General features: G+C 44.6%; 5 protein-coding genes across 9 annotated transcripts; 3 read left to right on the forward strand and 2 right to left on the reverse strand.

Annotated features, from left to right (window-relative positions):
- Positions 1 to 714: 714 nt before the first annotated feature.
- LOC125766225 (WD repeat-containing protein 7) lies at positions 715 to 10,240 on the reverse strand. Of its 4 annotated transcripts, none has more exons than XM_049431983.1 (14): positions 9,565 to 10,240; positions 8,523 to 9,499; positions 8,216 to 8,458; positions 7,932 to 8,152; positions 7,519 to 7,853; positions 7,289 to 7,449; positions 7,134 to 7,228; positions 7,002 to 7,068; positions 6,646 to 6,714; positions 6,098 to 6,190; positions 4,777 to 4,931; positions 3,299 to 4,690; positions 2,812 to 2,938; positions 715 to 2,678 (listed from the first exon to the last, which is right to left on the reverse strand). In XM_049431983.1, exons 1-14 carry the CDS (start codon positions 9,699 to 9,701, stop codon positions 2,335 to 2,337), a joined length of 4,416 nt encoding a protein of 1,471 aa, XP_049287940.1. In that variant the 5' UTR covers positions 9,702 to 10,240; the 3' UTR covers positions 715 to 2,334. The 4 variants fall into 4 exon arrangements, with proteins under 4 accessions (XP_049287940.1, XP_049287937.1, XP_049287942.1 ...); XM_049431980.1 differs by having other exon boundaries at positions 6,092 to 6,190; XM_049431985.1 differs by lacking the exon at positions 6,646 to 6,714.
- On the forward strand, positions 5,278 to 5,991 carry LOC125766282 (uncharacterized). The gene is made up of 3 exons (XM_049432082.1): positions 5,278 to 5,520; positions 5,595 to 5,709; positions 5,778 to 5,991. Exons 1-3 carry the CDS (start codon positions 5,461 to 5,463, stop codon positions 5,909 to 5,911), a joined length of 309 nt encoding a protein of 102 aa, XP_049288039.1. The 5' UTR covers positions 5,278 to 5,460; the 3' UTR covers positions 5,912 to 5,991.
- Positions 10,241 to 10,348: 108 nt separating the features above from the next.
- Positions 10,349 to 11,782, reverse strand: LOC125766254 (cyclin-K). Its single transcript, XM_049432048.1, has 2 exons — positions 10,782 to 11,782; positions 10,349 to 10,718 (listed from the first exon to the last, which is right to left on the reverse strand). Exons 1-2 carry the CDS (start codon positions 11,628 to 11,630, stop codon positions 10,437 to 10,439), a joined length of 1,131 nt encoding a protein of 376 aa, XP_049288005.1. The 5' UTR covers positions 11,631 to 11,782; the 3' UTR covers positions 10,349 to 10,436.
- Positions 11,783 to 11,929: 147 nt separating this feature from the next.
- LOC125766280 (ubiquitin-40S ribosomal protein S27a) lies at positions 11,930 to 14,804 on the forward strand. The gene is made up of 3 exons (XM_049432080.1): positions 11,930 to 12,042; positions 14,002 to 14,332; positions 14,408 to 14,804. The coding sequence occupies exons 2-3, from the start codon at positions 14,012 to 14,014 to the stop codon at positions 14,555 to 14,557; spliced, it is 471 nt and encodes a 156-aa protein (XP_049288037.1). The 5' UTR covers positions 11,930 to 12,042; positions 14,002 to 14,011; the 3' UTR covers positions 14,558 to 14,804.
- LOC125766274 (ribosome biogenesis protein NSA2 homolog) lies at positions 11,931 to 13,835 on the forward strand. Of its 2 annotated transcripts, none has more exons than XM_049432073.1 (2): positions 11,931 to 12,042; positions 12,802 to 13,835. In XM_049432073.1, exon 2 carries the CDS (start codon positions 12,834 to 12,836, stop codon positions 13,611 to 13,613), a length of 780 nt encoding a protein of 259 aa, XP_049288030.1. In that variant the 5' UTR covers positions 11,931 to 12,042; positions 12,802 to 12,833; the 3' UTR covers positions 13,614 to 13,835. The 2 variants fall into 2 exon arrangements, with proteins under 2 accessions (XP_049288030.1, XP_049288031.1); XM_049432074.1 differs by lacking the exon at positions 11,931 to 12,042 and adding an exon at positions 12,065 to 12,460.
- Positions 14,805 to 15,573: the final 769 nt, after the last annotated feature.

Below are 15,573 nucleotides of genomic sequence, written 5' to 3' on the forward strand. Positions count from 1 at the left end.
CAACAAAATAGAATTCTTCGACTGGAAAGAGACTTATCGTGGCCATCATTATTGGGGGCCATCAATTGGGTCATAAAAAAAATATAAATTTTAATCCAATTTCTCGATAATCTGGTGAACCCACCATACACACGTAACAACAGTAGGCACTTACGGCCCTTTAAACACTTTGTTTATCATGGATTAAGTATTTTCTTACCATGATTGTGTGTGTGTGTGTTGATCAACGATTTAAAGAAAAGACTTCAACCAACCGAACCGAAACGAGAAAGAGAACGAAAAATGAAGGAACAGTTTATGGACCACATGTCAATGCCACTAACGTCGGGTAACTTGCTAATTGATTTCATTTCTAATCGTCATCCCACCCGTCAGAAGGAATGGGATCGCCTAGCGTTACTAATTCCAAAGCGAAAACTTGCCTACTACGATCGTCTCCTTGTCGTAGCTAAACAATTACCCGAATAGAGAAACATTTCCAGCGTAATCAACTTTACCGAAAGTGTGCTCTCACTCTCCTTCATCCGCGCAAAACACAATTGCTAAACACACAAATTGCTCTTGTTGCTACAATGTTGATACGCGTTGATACGCATGAAACGCAACGATGGAAATCTGTCAACCACATTTGAGCGTAACAAAACTAATAGTGAAAGTAAATGCGCGCGCAACATTACGTTTCTTTGCGTTCGATCATTAAACTGCAACCATAAGTATTGTATTGTCTTTTCGGTTTCATAGATTTATTGTTTTATCGGTATATACTTTGCAATACGCTAACAAATAAATTACACAGATTCTTATACATTATTGCGTGTGTTTGGATGTGTTTTGTATATTCTATAAATATACTCGTTGGTGAGTAATACTTTCAACATGGGTATGCTTACGGTCAGCTTCGACCGTTTAGAAATCGGAATCGCAACACGATTTTTGGGGGTATAACATTTGATTAAGTTAGTTTGTTGGTGTGGTTTTGTTGTTTATTTAGCATTTAATAATTTTTTTCATATTAACTACATCTTGCGTAAGATTAACCGAACTGAATAACTACTACTACTACTGTTACCACTACTAAACAAGATAAAGCAGCGAAACAATAAGTGCCAGTGGCCCCTTGCAGCACGCTGTTAAGTATAATAAACATATCTTGCGCCACCAGAGGTCACTGGCCATTAATACTTTTCTTTACCGCTGCTTCCTTTTGTTTTCTTGGTTTTGTTTCCCCAATCATAATGCAAAAATATGGAGGAAGAGCAAACGATTGGCAATAACAGCAGAAGAAAAAAAGCATCCGCCCCTCGATGGCATGACATGATTTAGGTCACCCGATCTGCCCGGTCACAGACGATTCTGGAGGCGAATCGAGCGGAGCGGACAAATCATATATCCATCGCTTCAGGGATCATATCGCCGGCCGCAAACAGGAAACATCTTTCCCGGGGGACTTTTTTGTTTGGAACGATTCTCCAAACTAATGTAGGTCAGGCTAGCGAAGAAGATCAAAACAGTCGCCACGAAAAAAGATCGCTTATCCCAACTCGGAAGATTAAAATCCGTACGCCCCTCTGGTTGCCATCCGGCTGTCTTTGGGGCATTCTGTCCTGAGAGCTAATTTGCATAATTATATAAGTTTATCGTGTCATAATTGGAATCGAAGCGATCGGGGCTACCCTCGCGTGCTGTTCTCGTTCGTTTTTTTTTGCCGTTGCTGTTTGCCGTTCACCATCGTCCGATGCTCATGCTTTTGCAAAATGGCAGTTCGAGATTAGATGGTAAAGTGGGAAACCGAAAAAAAAGGAAAGAAGCTTAACCAAAGAAGTTTTGGTGGGCTTCCAAATGTTTTAAGAACCCATTTAGTTAATGCAATTCCTTTTTTTTTTTAAAGTATCATCCATCCATGAGGCTTTCGTTCGTTTCGAACCGGGACACCTTTCACAATGGACGACATTCGTTATTTGCCGTTTATCTTTCTTCACCGGCAAGTGGTCAAGTGATGACGGTGCATAATATTGTGGCCACCAGAGCATCTAGAAGGTGACCTAACATACCATTATATCTGTCAGCAAGAAAAAAAACGCTTACTTTCTCGCCGAGATTGATAATAATTTCAATCTAAAACAACTTATTATTACTTAGGGAGCAAAAAAAAACGCTTACCAACAACTCAACAAATATGCACAAGTAAATATTCACATCCAGGGCGTTAACAAGCAATGGAAAGGAAAATATCAGCCCGCGTTCTCTTTTTACCGCCCGAACCAATTCTAGCTAGAGCAGAACGTTTTTTTTTTGTATAGATTAAAAAGTACGACCAGAATACACATTACTCGTTTACACGTTGAACCGCGTCTCGGAACCGTCGGCCAACATCAGCGTTACGGTGCGATTGTTGATCCAGATCAGCTTCGCCAGCCGCATTGGATTCAGCCGTCCGATGTCCGGTATCGGTGCAGTGGAGTAACCCTTGATGCAGCGCGTTTGGGACTGACCGAGCCCAAACATGCCGGCACTCGTTTGCCAGAAGGAGAGCCGATTTTCCGTACAGGAGTAGCTGACCAGAAATTTGCCGTCCGGGCTGAACGCGAGTGCCGTAACCGGTTTCGTGTGGGCCGGTATCATCTGGCATTTGTTTTGCCGCAGTTCATAGATTGCTAAATGACCATTGCTAGCACCGACTGGTTGTGAACGAGAGAGAAAGAATGGAGTTTTTTTAAACAGTTTTCAAAATATTAATCCTAAATTAAAGTAATTATGGAATACGGAGAGGAATTCTTGCAGGAGAAGGTATTTTGTGATGAATTAACTTACCCGCAATACGTCGCGAAGCGCTACAGTGTGAAACTTGATTGAATTTGCACATAAGCGGACTAACTTCGGCCAGTCCTTTATTTTTAAGATCTCCAGAGTCAACACAGTGAAGCGTTATATCCATAACCTAGAGGAATAAAACAACGTTAAACATAATACAAAACGTTACAATCGATAAACGTACAAACAAGGTCAGAAATTATAATTTAATAATTGACAAAATTAAACTAATGTTGAATGGCGATGATCTGTATGACCGATTGCTCAGAGATCACTTTGCTGTTGATCTTCATTTTATGATTCTTATGCACTTTATGATGTTGTCTAGTTGCACCAATGACGGTGACAGAGAACTCGTATGAAAAATTACTAAAATCAGTCAATTTTTTAATAATAACTCTACAACCCGTTTACAATGTTGTGTCCAGAGAAAAAAAAACTTTATACACAACAAACCCCCCTGTACATGCGTCGAGTATTCGCTTACCTCCACGAGCAGATTAGCGATCTCCGTCTGCATCTTATCGATGAGCATTTCGACACACTGCAGTATCTCGCGCTTGGCCCGATGCAGCACCGACTGCGTAATGGGGACGCTTATCGCTTGCGCATTCTGCTGCATCGTGTTGTAGCGTGCCACCTCGCGCGCCATCGTCGTGATGAAGGCGGCCGGCCGTGCGGTCGCAATCAGTCGCAGCGCATGTCGCGCCGTCCGGCATGCGTCAGCCTGCGGTGTCAGCGGCAGCTTATAGTTCAGGCTCGGTATCAGCCGGGTCGAATCGCAACACATCTCGAGCAGTCCGAGCAGCACCTTGCTGACGTCGATATACGGCTCCCAGACGGTGAAGCCACGCCCAATCAAATCAATTGCCGCCCGGCGCAATGGTGTGTAGGCGGGCAGCTTCTGTGTCGCTGGCGCCAACAGCAGATGCGTTAGCGCCATCGATGTGGAACGGGCTAGATTATTGTTGCCAATACCGAAACCCTCGACGACGGAGCTTTTGCGGCGATTTTCGTTGTTACGCTTGCCATCCGTAGCGGAAATGTCTTGACCGAATTCGGCCCCAATCACACCTAGCAGTACGACCGCGGTGGTTTGTTTGCGCTTCAGTTCGGCCAAGCTGGACGGTTTCCGTACCACCTCTTCCTCCTCCTCCGATTCTTCTTCGTGCTCCAGTCCGGGCTGGCCGGTCGGACTAGACGTGGGCGAACCAGCGTTCGATTGGCCCGTGCTTGGTGCCTGCTGCACGATCGGTTCCGTGTGCGTGTACATGGGTAGATATTGGGCCCAACTTTCAACGAGCTGCTTGCGTCCCTTTTTCCCCATACGGCCCAACTCGCCCAGCAGCAGCTGTTGGGCTGCTTCGCGAATTTCCAAACAATGATGCTGCCACCTTCGGGCCATCATCTCCACCTGGGGACGCTTAAAGTTGTTCGCATCCAGCGCATCGATCTTCTCCGGCAGCAGAAAGCAGTGGTGCGTCGACAGCAAACTCCAGCCCTGCTTAATCTGGGCCTGCTGCTGCGTGAACGCTTCCTCCTGTTCCTCTTCATTGCTCCAGGTTGCGCGCGTTGATTGGCGGTGCAACTTCCGGGCACGCTCCTGCTCCGGTATGAAGGTGGCCATATTCATCGACATCAGCGTGTTTGACATCGCTACCATCGCTAGCAAATGATTGGAGGTAAGCGTCGTGCTGAGCTCCCAGTGAAGCCGAGCGGTAAACAGTTTCGTTAAACCCTCGCGACGGAACTGTTCCGGCGTCAGCGCAACCGTCTTTAGCTCGTCGGGCGTCGTGTTGATAACGATATTGTTTTGCCAGGTCGGCAACAGCAACGACATGTAGCCACCCTTCGAAAGCACTCCAAACGAAACGGGAATCTAGCAAAATAACAAAACAAATTGCGGTTTTTTTTTATATTTTACGAGCGCGTATGAATGAATACGTCTCATTTTCATTCACTCACCATGGGACGCAATAGGCCCAGTTGCGTTTCACAAACTTTGTCCAAATGTGGATCGAGACCCCAGGAATGGATTAACGACAGTAGCAACTGTGCTACCTCCATCACGTGGGTAGCTTCCATGCGAGGTGCGATTTTCTTCGTAATGTCCGAGGAATCTGGAAATTGAAAACAAATATTGAATTTGTTTGCGTTCGTTGCCGGGTTTTGCGCGGCACGGGTAATGGTTGCGCTATTTGCACAGCGTGATTAATGTTGTGTCTTGCCATTCAGTTCACGGAGAGTCAAAGCAAAATGCTCGGACAAAAGAAATTTTTCCACGAAAAAAAAGTTTACCATTTCAGTTCAATCTTTTTTTACCATAATTCTACCCAAACGCGCAAACAACATTTCACAGAGCAAGAGAGGGTTTTTTTTTAAATTGCGAATCACTATTTACTTGCATTCGACAGCACGTGTTCTTATCAGTATAGAATTCAGCGGCGCACCCATTCGCAGTATTTATAAGTACAATCTGCACAAACCGGAGCACACTATTTGTCTTTCATCAATCACTACGAGCAGAGTGATCTGTTGACACAGCACGATCGGAAAACTAAGTCGCAGTATATATATAAAAGGAGGATTTTAGACTTTGAAGTTACAGTTCGCCCAGAACATACATAGGTAGTGTGCTAGAAGGCAAAAATGGCAACCAAACTGATCGTTATCGCTTTCCTGTGTGCCGCACTGATCGCGGTTGTACAGGTTAGATGTGAATAGTGAACAGAGTGAAGAAAAGAACTTCTCCTTAAACCGATTTGCGTATTTCTTTTTCGCAGAGTGCTCCACAATATGCGCAAGGTGAGGAACCGACCTACGACGAGGATGATGACGAACCAGTAAAGCCACATTCAAGCACTGATCCGGACGCAAGTTATGAAGAATTTGATCCCAGTAAGTATCTATTCGCTCGTAGATTCGCGCAAAAAGCCGATGGTGAAACAATCAATCCATCTTTCTAGGCCAACTGACAGAATACGCCAACACAGCCCAAGACCCCGGCAGACGTCCCCATTTCCTTGAACAGGCAAACTCTAACAACGGAGACCATCTTCCTTCCCAGTCGGATTCATCTTCGGAATCAATCGAACATTAGAGCAATTATAGGATTGAGTCGTTGAACTCTTATACAATATATACGCATCAATAAAATTACGGAACCGGTATTACAGTCTACGAATAGTTGTCTTATTTAAAGACCGGATATGGCCCAACATACAAACATACATACAGACACATACACACAAACACATAATACATCCATTACCCGACTTACCCTTACCGGTTTCTCCGACGTTTTTCACGACACTGTCTAGCTTTGCTTGTACCTTCGTTTGAACATTCTCTGCGCCTTCCTTCATTTTGGCAAGGATTCCTGTTACGTTTGCAAAGAAAATATACAAACAATGGAATTAACATCGCTCTAGCAGCGTGGACAACAAAATATCAAATTACGCTTCAGAAGCCGAAAAAACAATCTTTTAACTACACAATGAACGGAAGAAAACATTCCATGTTAAACTATTAAACAGTAAGGAAAGGGGAAAAAGAAAGAAATAAAATATCTACGCTTCAAATAAGCTTAATCTCATTCAATACGACATCAAGTGTAAATTGCAACTCGTAACAAACATATTTTTAATTTGCGGAAATAAAAAAGGAATATTTTAAAACACTCGCATTGGAATATAGAATTAATTGAATTAAATTATTAATTTAATTACCGATTGGAAGAAAAACAACTTAAAAATAACAACACACACACACGGTTCTGCAAGTGGCAAAGCAGCAAAGCTACAAGCGTTTCTATCAACGTGAAATGTAACAAACCATGTTTATCTTTCTCTTTAAGTATTTTCTCCATGTCGCCAGCCTTATTTTTAACACGTCCAAAGAAATCTTTTACGATACGATTCGTGTGCGAATTCATGACAAAAGTGGTGGTAGCAGTGGGGCAGTGATTTTGATTTCGTATGGTATATTTTGGATTTTGCGATACATTTTTTTAATAAATTCATTAAGGCAGCATGGAAGTAAAAATAGAGAAGAAAAATCCATCATATAACACACTGTATAGTCAGTATGAAATCAAATACTGCAAAACTAGCTGTACAAAGGACATATGTTAATTTCGTTGGTGATAAAATGCTTCATCAAATGATTTTAAATCCATCACAAAAACGTACCTGATATTTTCTTTCCTGCATCGGAAGCATGACTATCAGTTCCCGTAGGGATTAGCAATCCTTCAGCCTACGAAGAAAAAACGGAAATCATTTATAAGGAACAAACTAAATAAAGCTTTCTCCATTGCGAACCTCTAACGTGTTGGGACTCATAGCAGCGTACTCTTCGGCATGCAGTTCAAATATCAATCCTTCGATGTCAAAGAACAGAATGTGACTTTCAGCGTCTAAAAGACAAGATTAATTACAATTCCATGCTTTACCGACATGTAAATCGAATTACATACCCTTGGGATTAGTTCGAAGACCCTGTATAATCAAGGGACTGCTTCGGTTTTTCATCAAAAAGTCACCATGCTGATTGTTGTGTGCGTGAAGTTGCTGAAGCTGATGAATGCCACGCTGAGTTGCGTGACGTATTGCGTTAATGTTACGATGTCTTAAACCACTGTAAATATATGATCCAATTTAGTGCGCCAAGCCCAACGTGGAAACAAAAGCACATCGTTCAACGTACCGGAAGAAATGAACTGCTGGGTTCGCAAGTCCCATTTCGGACGTTGAACCAGTACTGCTACCAGTTTCGCCACTATTCTCATCACACGCATTCAGCACTTCCTCCGCTAGTATGCCGTGCAGTACACGATCCAGATGTCCGGTTTCCATCTGCCATACGTACACCGTACCATCGGAACAGCCGACGATAAGGAAATCATCGAGCGGGCGCCATTTAATCGAAATGACCGGAAACAGATGGCGACTGGCAAGCGTTACACATTTGCGTTCCTGCAAACTTAGCAGCGTTACCGAATGATCCGATGCGACCGAACAGATGCACTTTAGGATGCGAGGCTAAAGAGAGAATGGAAAGACAATTAAAATTACAATTCCATTCACAGCAATAAACAATAAACCAATTCTTGTACTCACACTGCACGTCGGTGGTGGTACTAGCAGCTGGGTAATCTCTCCCGCATGCACACAAAATCGGTGAATCAAAGATCCACTGTACAAATCCCATAAGCAGACGGCAAAATCGACACCACCGGATACGAGGTGTGATTTGTCGTATCGCGAATGTGCCAACGAAGGGCAGAGTAAACAATTCACCCTTCCACTGTGTCCATTCAGGATTTGATGCGGTGGCCAATCTGAAATGGCAACATACACAATATGAAATTATGTCCGTTTGTGCGTAAAAGATGCTTACTCACCACTGAACTGCTGGTGATTGCCGTGCAGCAGATGTAACATAACTGTCTGCGTTGCCGGCACAATAATGATGCTTCCATCTTCACGGCCCACCACTAGACGGCTTTGTTGTGGCAAGTAAATGCTAGCGGTAAGCTTAATCAGCGGTTCACTGTTCTGGTACAGCTGGTCCAATATTCCTACCGGCAATGGATTCATTTTATTCCACGCTTCAAGCAGCGACGTGCAGATGGTCGATTCCAGCGCTGAAATAGAAGCCGTTTCGTTGTGAATAACAATTGCTCAAGTAGTTGTTAGCCCTTTACTTACATGCAGGATGCTGCTTTTGCGCTTGTATGTGTTTAATCTGCTCCATGGAAATATCGGGCACTGCCCAAATGTTAACGTATCCTTCCGAATCGCCGCGCAGCAAATATTTTTGTGTTTTACCACTCCGATTCGACGTAACCAGCTTCATTGTCGGTGGACAGGACAGAGGTTTTTCACCCGTTTGCGATAAAATGCAGTAGAGAAATGGCGAATCTTTACCAACGGACGGACCGTGGAAATCCTTATTATCCGGGATGCTGTTCGCTGGCAAGCGGAACAAATATCCTTTCCCTTCGTCCGACCACAGGATAACACGATCGTTCGACAGGAAATCGCCACCCATCCATCGTTCGCCAGAAGGTGAAATCACACTGCACAGTACGGTAAAATCACCGGCATCGTATATCTGCCAGTACTTCGCACACACAATCAGCACCGTGCGCTGGTTCTGCGAGCAGCAGTTCATTGTTATCGCATTCAGGCAGCGTATCTGCTTCGATTCATTCTCGTAGATTGGTTCCGAGTACTTGTTTTCATTGCCTAGCAGTGTCCACACCTTCACCGTACCGGTGGTGGTGATGGCCAGCACGACGTCATCCTTACGCTTCGAAGGTCGTAAAACGTGCAGTGCCGAAATCCAATCAGGGTTTACCTTAGAACTCAGACAAAACAGTACCTCCAGGCTGAATGGATCCATCACCATGATTTCCGCATAGTAACCATTGCAGAACAGCCGAATGTCGTCACAGTTAGCCATGTGGTAGGCCTGAATGTTGGTGTGCACCTGCGGCATCTTGATGCTTTCCGTGCATTTTCCATCCACCAAATCCCACGTGCACATTTCACCGTTTTCCGATGAGCTAACCAGGAAATTGTTGTCCTGAATAATAGACGCTCTCGTTAGGCACAGAACCGGTGCCGTATGTCCCACCAACAGGCATCGTGGGGTCATTTGGAGCGTTTCCGGATCCACTTGCCTGAAAGTAGAAAACAAATGACCGTTTGTGCCTTGAACATGGGTTAACATTGTACGCCTCATTACCATAAACAAATTTGTCCATCGTAGCAACCCGTCGCAAGGATTTTCTGGTCCCGTGACAGAAACACACTCGACACGCAGTGTGTTGGTGTGTTCGGCCCCCAAAGCACCACGGGCACAACGAGATTGGTATTCAGCATGTTGCTCTCACTACTTTAGTCTCACTGTACACTATTAGTTGGTTTTGCGTATTATGAAAATGATGCTTCCAATTTCTCCTTCCGTTTTTTTTCTGCACCAAATCACGGGATTACAATGTTTTCAAATGCATTATTTACAAATCAGCTGTCATAGTGTAATGCTTTGTGATGGTATGTGTGCGTGTGTATTGTTTTTATTGATTGGGCTGCCACTGCACAATGAAACTATTCCGTTTATCTTGGGAAATTTTGAAGCTATGCATACAACTATTATGCTTTCAGCTACATAAATCACTCCGCAACGCACAGTTGCCGCGAATGCAAGGAAAAACACCGTTTTCTTAGCAAAAATCGCGATTTTCTTCACGTCGAAACTCGTCAGTCCTGAACTACTGATAAGAAAATTTTCACTTTGACATCTGTCATTGGATCCGATGGTGAGAAAAAGCTGAGATTGCGACTCTGTTGGATTGTTTTTCGAAATTCGCATACGACTTGAAAATAATTTAAACTTAAATTAAATTTACAGACATCCAACTTTATAATGAAATCAAACAAAACCCTATGTTTCTAGTATTTTGTTTTTGTTGCTCAAGTTGCACTTTTATCTAATCAGTTCAAGTGTGTACAAACGCATCATACTGGGCTTAAGCTTTTTAATTGGATGTATTTTTTCCACATCAATATTGTTGAGTTCTGCAGATATCAAATTCTCTTAACCAAGGATAGCTACTGCTACTGAGGAGGGTAGTATGCATTCCTTCCCGGGGGCGGTCCTGGAGGGAAGTATTTGTTGGGATTCGGGTGTTGATAGTGTTGCCACGTTTGAGGCGGTTGCGGTGGCATCGCTGGAGGCATCGTTCCATATGGTGGCGGTGGACCATGACTTTGTGGCAGCAACGGTGGCACGGGATGCATCGGATATGGAGGATACGGATAGTGTGGGTTCTCTGTTGTGATATGCTTTGGAATGGGATTTGCTTCCACTTCCGTTTGGGGCAAAGGCGGCAATGGGTTCTAGGAGAGAGAAAGATTGTTTCGATTACATGCTTCAACAGTTAAGCTTCGATAGGATCATACCTTGATCGCGATGTTGGGAGAATTTTTGTTTGTAATCGGTGATATATTTGCTCGTTTCATCGGTGGCGATGCTTTGCTGGGTGGCAGTTGAGGGGGACTTTTCGAAGGGGCACTTTCTGCCTGGGATGGTTGATACAGATCCAACACTTGATGGCATATCTCCTCCAGGATTTCCATCGTAACATCCTGCACAAACATGTCCCACCATTTCAAATGCTCCGGTTTCTTCCCTACCCAATCTACTACCGTGAATTTGCTTAGCTTACTGGCCAGATAAATCAGTGCCACGGCAATAATTTCCGGTTCCCACTGAATCGAAACCGTAGTGCAAAGCGAATCGTTCACAAAGTTCCATGCCATCTGTACCATTTTCTGTAGCTTTGCCGAGTCACCCTTCAAACATTTAGCATATTTCACCAGGAACGAGTACGGATGTTCTACCTGCAGGTCGAATTTGATGGTTTGCAGCAGGATTCGCTCCAGTGTCATTACTTCTTCCTTGGGATCATCACCAAACGATTGAAATTTCTCGTCAGCCAGGAGCCCACGGGCAGTTTTGATGATGTCTTTACACTTCTTGGGCGTTTCCTCGACTTTGCCGGCCAGAAACAGGCAGCAGCTCGCCGTTACATAGCGCGGAAACGTTCGGAACGAGTGAAACATGTAGAACCGATGGAAGTAAACAACGCCTGTAGCCACGGTGTTGTGTCCTAAGCTCATTGAGGCCCCGGCTTCCATGATGAATCGTGCGCCCTCTTTCCGGTAGCGCCTCTCGGTCTCGTAATCGATGCCATCCCTCGCTGAAGGTGTATTTCTTAGATCCTTTTTATCGTAATACCAGTTTGGCATCGTTACTAAATAGAATACTATAGGCACACTTTATTTATCCGCTCAAGACTTTTTTAAGGGGGAAAGAATTTTGTAAACAATCGAATGACAGTGGCACACACCTTGACAGTTGGTTCGAACAGCGAGCACAGGGTACCATGGACTAAAAATTCACATTTGAAACCGTTTGAACCGGATGAAGAATTTTAATTAATCCACATCCAAAAGCACATAAATGTTTTCAATTACCTAAATGGCCTTTAATTTTACATGCCCGGGGAATTTAAAAATAAAACGAGATGACATTTGTGTTTGCTGTCCATGCAGCAAAACGGAAGCAACGTTTGACGTTGTCAAGTGTGTGAATTATCCGCAGGCAGCGCTGCACGTCGATTTCCGCTTTCTTTTACTTTGTGTATGGTGTCAGAGTAAGGTGAGTTGATGCGTTGTTCTCCGGAAAATGGTTAATATTGTGTGTAAAAAGTTCACCAAAATTAGTTGATATCGTTGACAGAAGTTATTAAAAGCAGTTGCAACAGAATTTACGCAAAAGATTTGTGAGTTGATTGAGTGCATTCGCGGGTTAAATTTGGGTGTTATTACGACCATCCCCGGCACATGTGGAATAAGTGTGTGACAGGCACAAGATTCAGGAAGCTCCAAGTAGTTAGGTTCATAGGGATTAGGGAAACAGAAGATAATAGAAAGTTACTGTATAGTGGGTTACTGTGAAGAATACCGACGACGTGTTGAGGATCTTTAATAAGGAAGGTGACGGCGATCGATTGCTCTCCAGAACAGCGCCACGCTTGTTCTAACGACGACATCTGGCAGTTCCCATCGTTGTGTGGGTAAGTGTGAGACCGGAATGAGCCCCGTTGAAAGCCTTCTTTATTTAAGTGAAACATGTCGAGTATTCGGACGCAATATCCCTTCTAAAAATTCACAGAATTCGATAGAATTCGTTCAGCGCGTACGGCAATTGAAGACGTGTGTTGTGGTACGAAACGTGTGAAGGGTATCAAAACGCAAGTGAATTGTGCCCCGGAACATAGATCGGAGTGAATTTTCGGAAGTGATATTGTGGTTTCGAATGCTTGTCATGCAAGCTCACTTAAATAGAGGCAGTGCGCAGCTTTCCTCGCAGCTTAACAGTGTGGTCTAATGTTCCCTTTTATCTTCATTTTTGCAGCAACACGCTCGCTCTAAGAAACATCATTCACCATGCCGCAGAACGAATATATTGAACGGCACATTAAGCTGTACGGTCGCCGGCTTGATTATGAAGAGCGCAAGCGTAAGCGAGAGGCTCGCGAGCCAAAGAAGCGCGCCGCCACGGCCCGCAAGCTGCGGGGCATCAAGGCTAAGCTTTTCCAGAAGCAGCGCCGCAATGAGAAGATTCAGATGAAGCGCAAGATCCAGGCGCACGAGGAGAAGAAGGTGAAGAAGACGACCGAAAAGGTTGAGGATGGAGCCCTTCCGCCGTACCTGATGGATCGTGGCATACAATCGAGCGCGAAGGTGCTCTCCAACATGATCAAACAGAAGCGGAAAGAGAAGGCGGGCAAATGGGATGTACCGATACCGAAGGTGCGTGCACAGTCCGATGCCGAGGTGTTCAAGGTGATTCGGAGCGGCAAAACGAAGCGCAAAGCCTGGAAGCGTATGGTCACGAAAGTGACGTACGTCGGAGAGAACTTTACCCGTAAGCCACCGAAATACGAGCGATTCATCCGACCGATGGCACTCCGCTTCAACAAGGCGCACGTAACGCATCCGGAGCTGAAGGCAACCTTTTACCTGCCAATTATTGGTGTGAAGAAGAATCCCTCCTCGCCGATGTACACGAGCCTGGGTGTGATCACCAAGGGTACCGTGATTGAGGTGAACATTTCCGAGCTCGGTCTCGTCACACAGTCCGGCAAGGTGGTGTGGGGAAAGTACGCCCAGGTGACGAACAACCCGGAAAATGACGGTTGCATCAATGCGGTACTGTTGATTTAAAGTAGTGCGTGGGGAAATATGGGGTATTGTGGCTAAAGGGAGAACAACGGACTGTTATTCTTCAGCGTTGATTGGGCGTGTAGGTGTTAAGATTTTCTTTAAGATCAAAGATAGTTTATCGAGCAGGTCAAGCGAAAACAGGAGACTAAAGGACAAGGCTAGGGAATAGATCAGGAATTTTGTATCAGAAAGCCTGAATAAGAAAAAGGAGCGTTTGGGTGCAAGTACCGCGAAATGAAGAAGTTCGATATCAACTCATTTTGGTGAACTCAATTTGTACGCGATTCGGAGAAAGGAATTGCCTTTTCGCTCTTCCGCAAGGCGTACGTACAGGAAAGGATCTATTTATCAATGGTATTTCGCTTCTCCCCTTGGTGAAATGATCCAGACGGTTCACGATGCAGATCTTCGTCAAAACCCTCACGGGTAAGACTATTACCCTTGAGGTCGAGCCCTCGGATACGATCGAGAATGTGAAGGCGAAGATCCAGGATAAGGAGGGCATCCCGCCAGATCAGCAGCGTTTGATCTTCGCCGGTAAGCAGCTGGAGGATGGACGCACACTGTCCGATTACAACATTCAGAAGGAGTCGACCCTTCATCTGGTGCTTCGCCTGCGCGGTGGTGCCAAGAAGCGCAAGAAGAAGAATTACTCCACCCCGAAGAAGATCAAGCACAAGAGGAAGAAGGTTAAACTCGCTGTCCTCAAGTACTACAAGGTAAGTGTTCGTGGCTCGTTACTGAGAGAAAGGATAGATATGAATGTAATGCGTGTATGTTGGCTGTTCCTTCAGGTTGACGAAAACGGAAAGATTCACCGTCTACGTCGTGAGTGCACCAGCGAATCGTGCGGTGCTGGCGTGTTCATGGCTGCCCACGAAGATCGTCACTACTGCGGCAAGTGCCACCTGACGCTTGTCTACTCGAAGCAGGAGGAGAAGTAAAAGGGTGGAAATGAGCGAAAGAGGGAGCGTACGGCGCGAAGTTGTATCACTCTTGAACCTACACCCACACCCACGTATGGCGTCGCTTCAGATCGGATTTTCCACTTCTCTCTTCCAACCAAAAACGCGGGAAGAAGGAGCTCCACTTTTGCACCTGTAAAATGAATGTATTTAGTGGCGTGATTGCTTCACCTATCCGGGGAGAACAATAAAGATGATACGGCTATCGTGCTATGTATGTAACATACATTGACTCTACTACGAAAATGTAAATTATTCGCTTAATATCACTTCCCTCTTTCGCTTGGTTAAAATTTCTGCCGCGGAACTTCAAATATTTGTGGAACAGCGCCGGAAGTGACACTAAACTCCTTTCGAAATCTTTCTAGTATTACCTACAGCGGTTCCGTTTCCGGTTTTTCGTAGATCTCCACTCATGATTCGCAATTGAACATGCGCAACCATTTTCGGATTTATGTAAGTTGCCTAAAAAAATATCACTTTCATTAGATATATAGCTCTTTAATCAATAAACCGGATCGTAAGCATTATGTACACAGTTAATTATGGTGATGGCATCGCTTTAACTGAATTTCGCATGTAATATTTTACACCTAACTTGGCCACTTATATTTATGCTAGTTCCTAACACGGCTCAATACGATCTAATACTCTAATCATTAACAAAGCTTAAAACAGGACACACATACACACACACCCCGCAACCATATTTAATTTATCTACGGGCATTGTGAATATTGAGTGTTGTATACCAATTTAGGCGGATCGTCCCATTTAGCATCCTTTCGCCCAACTCATCCTCATCCTCATCGTCATCGTCGTACGTTTCGTCGTCCTCATCTTCCTCGTCGTCGGTTAAAAACTCATCATCGTCCTCATCGCTCTCGAAGTACAGATCGTCATCATCCAGCTCGTCCTCGTCGCTGAAATCCTCCAGATGGTCGATCGCAATGCCACCGAACGCACCGGCCTGCTGCTGCCGGTTTGGCAGATCG

The sequence above is a fragment of the Anopheles funestus genome, chromosome 2RL (genome assembly GCF_943734845.2).
Source record: "Anopheles funestus chromosome 2RL, idAnoFuneDA-416_04, whole genome shotgun sequence".
Lineage (NCBI taxonomy): Eukaryota > Metazoa > Arthropoda > Insecta > Diptera > Culicidae > Anopheles > Anopheles funestus.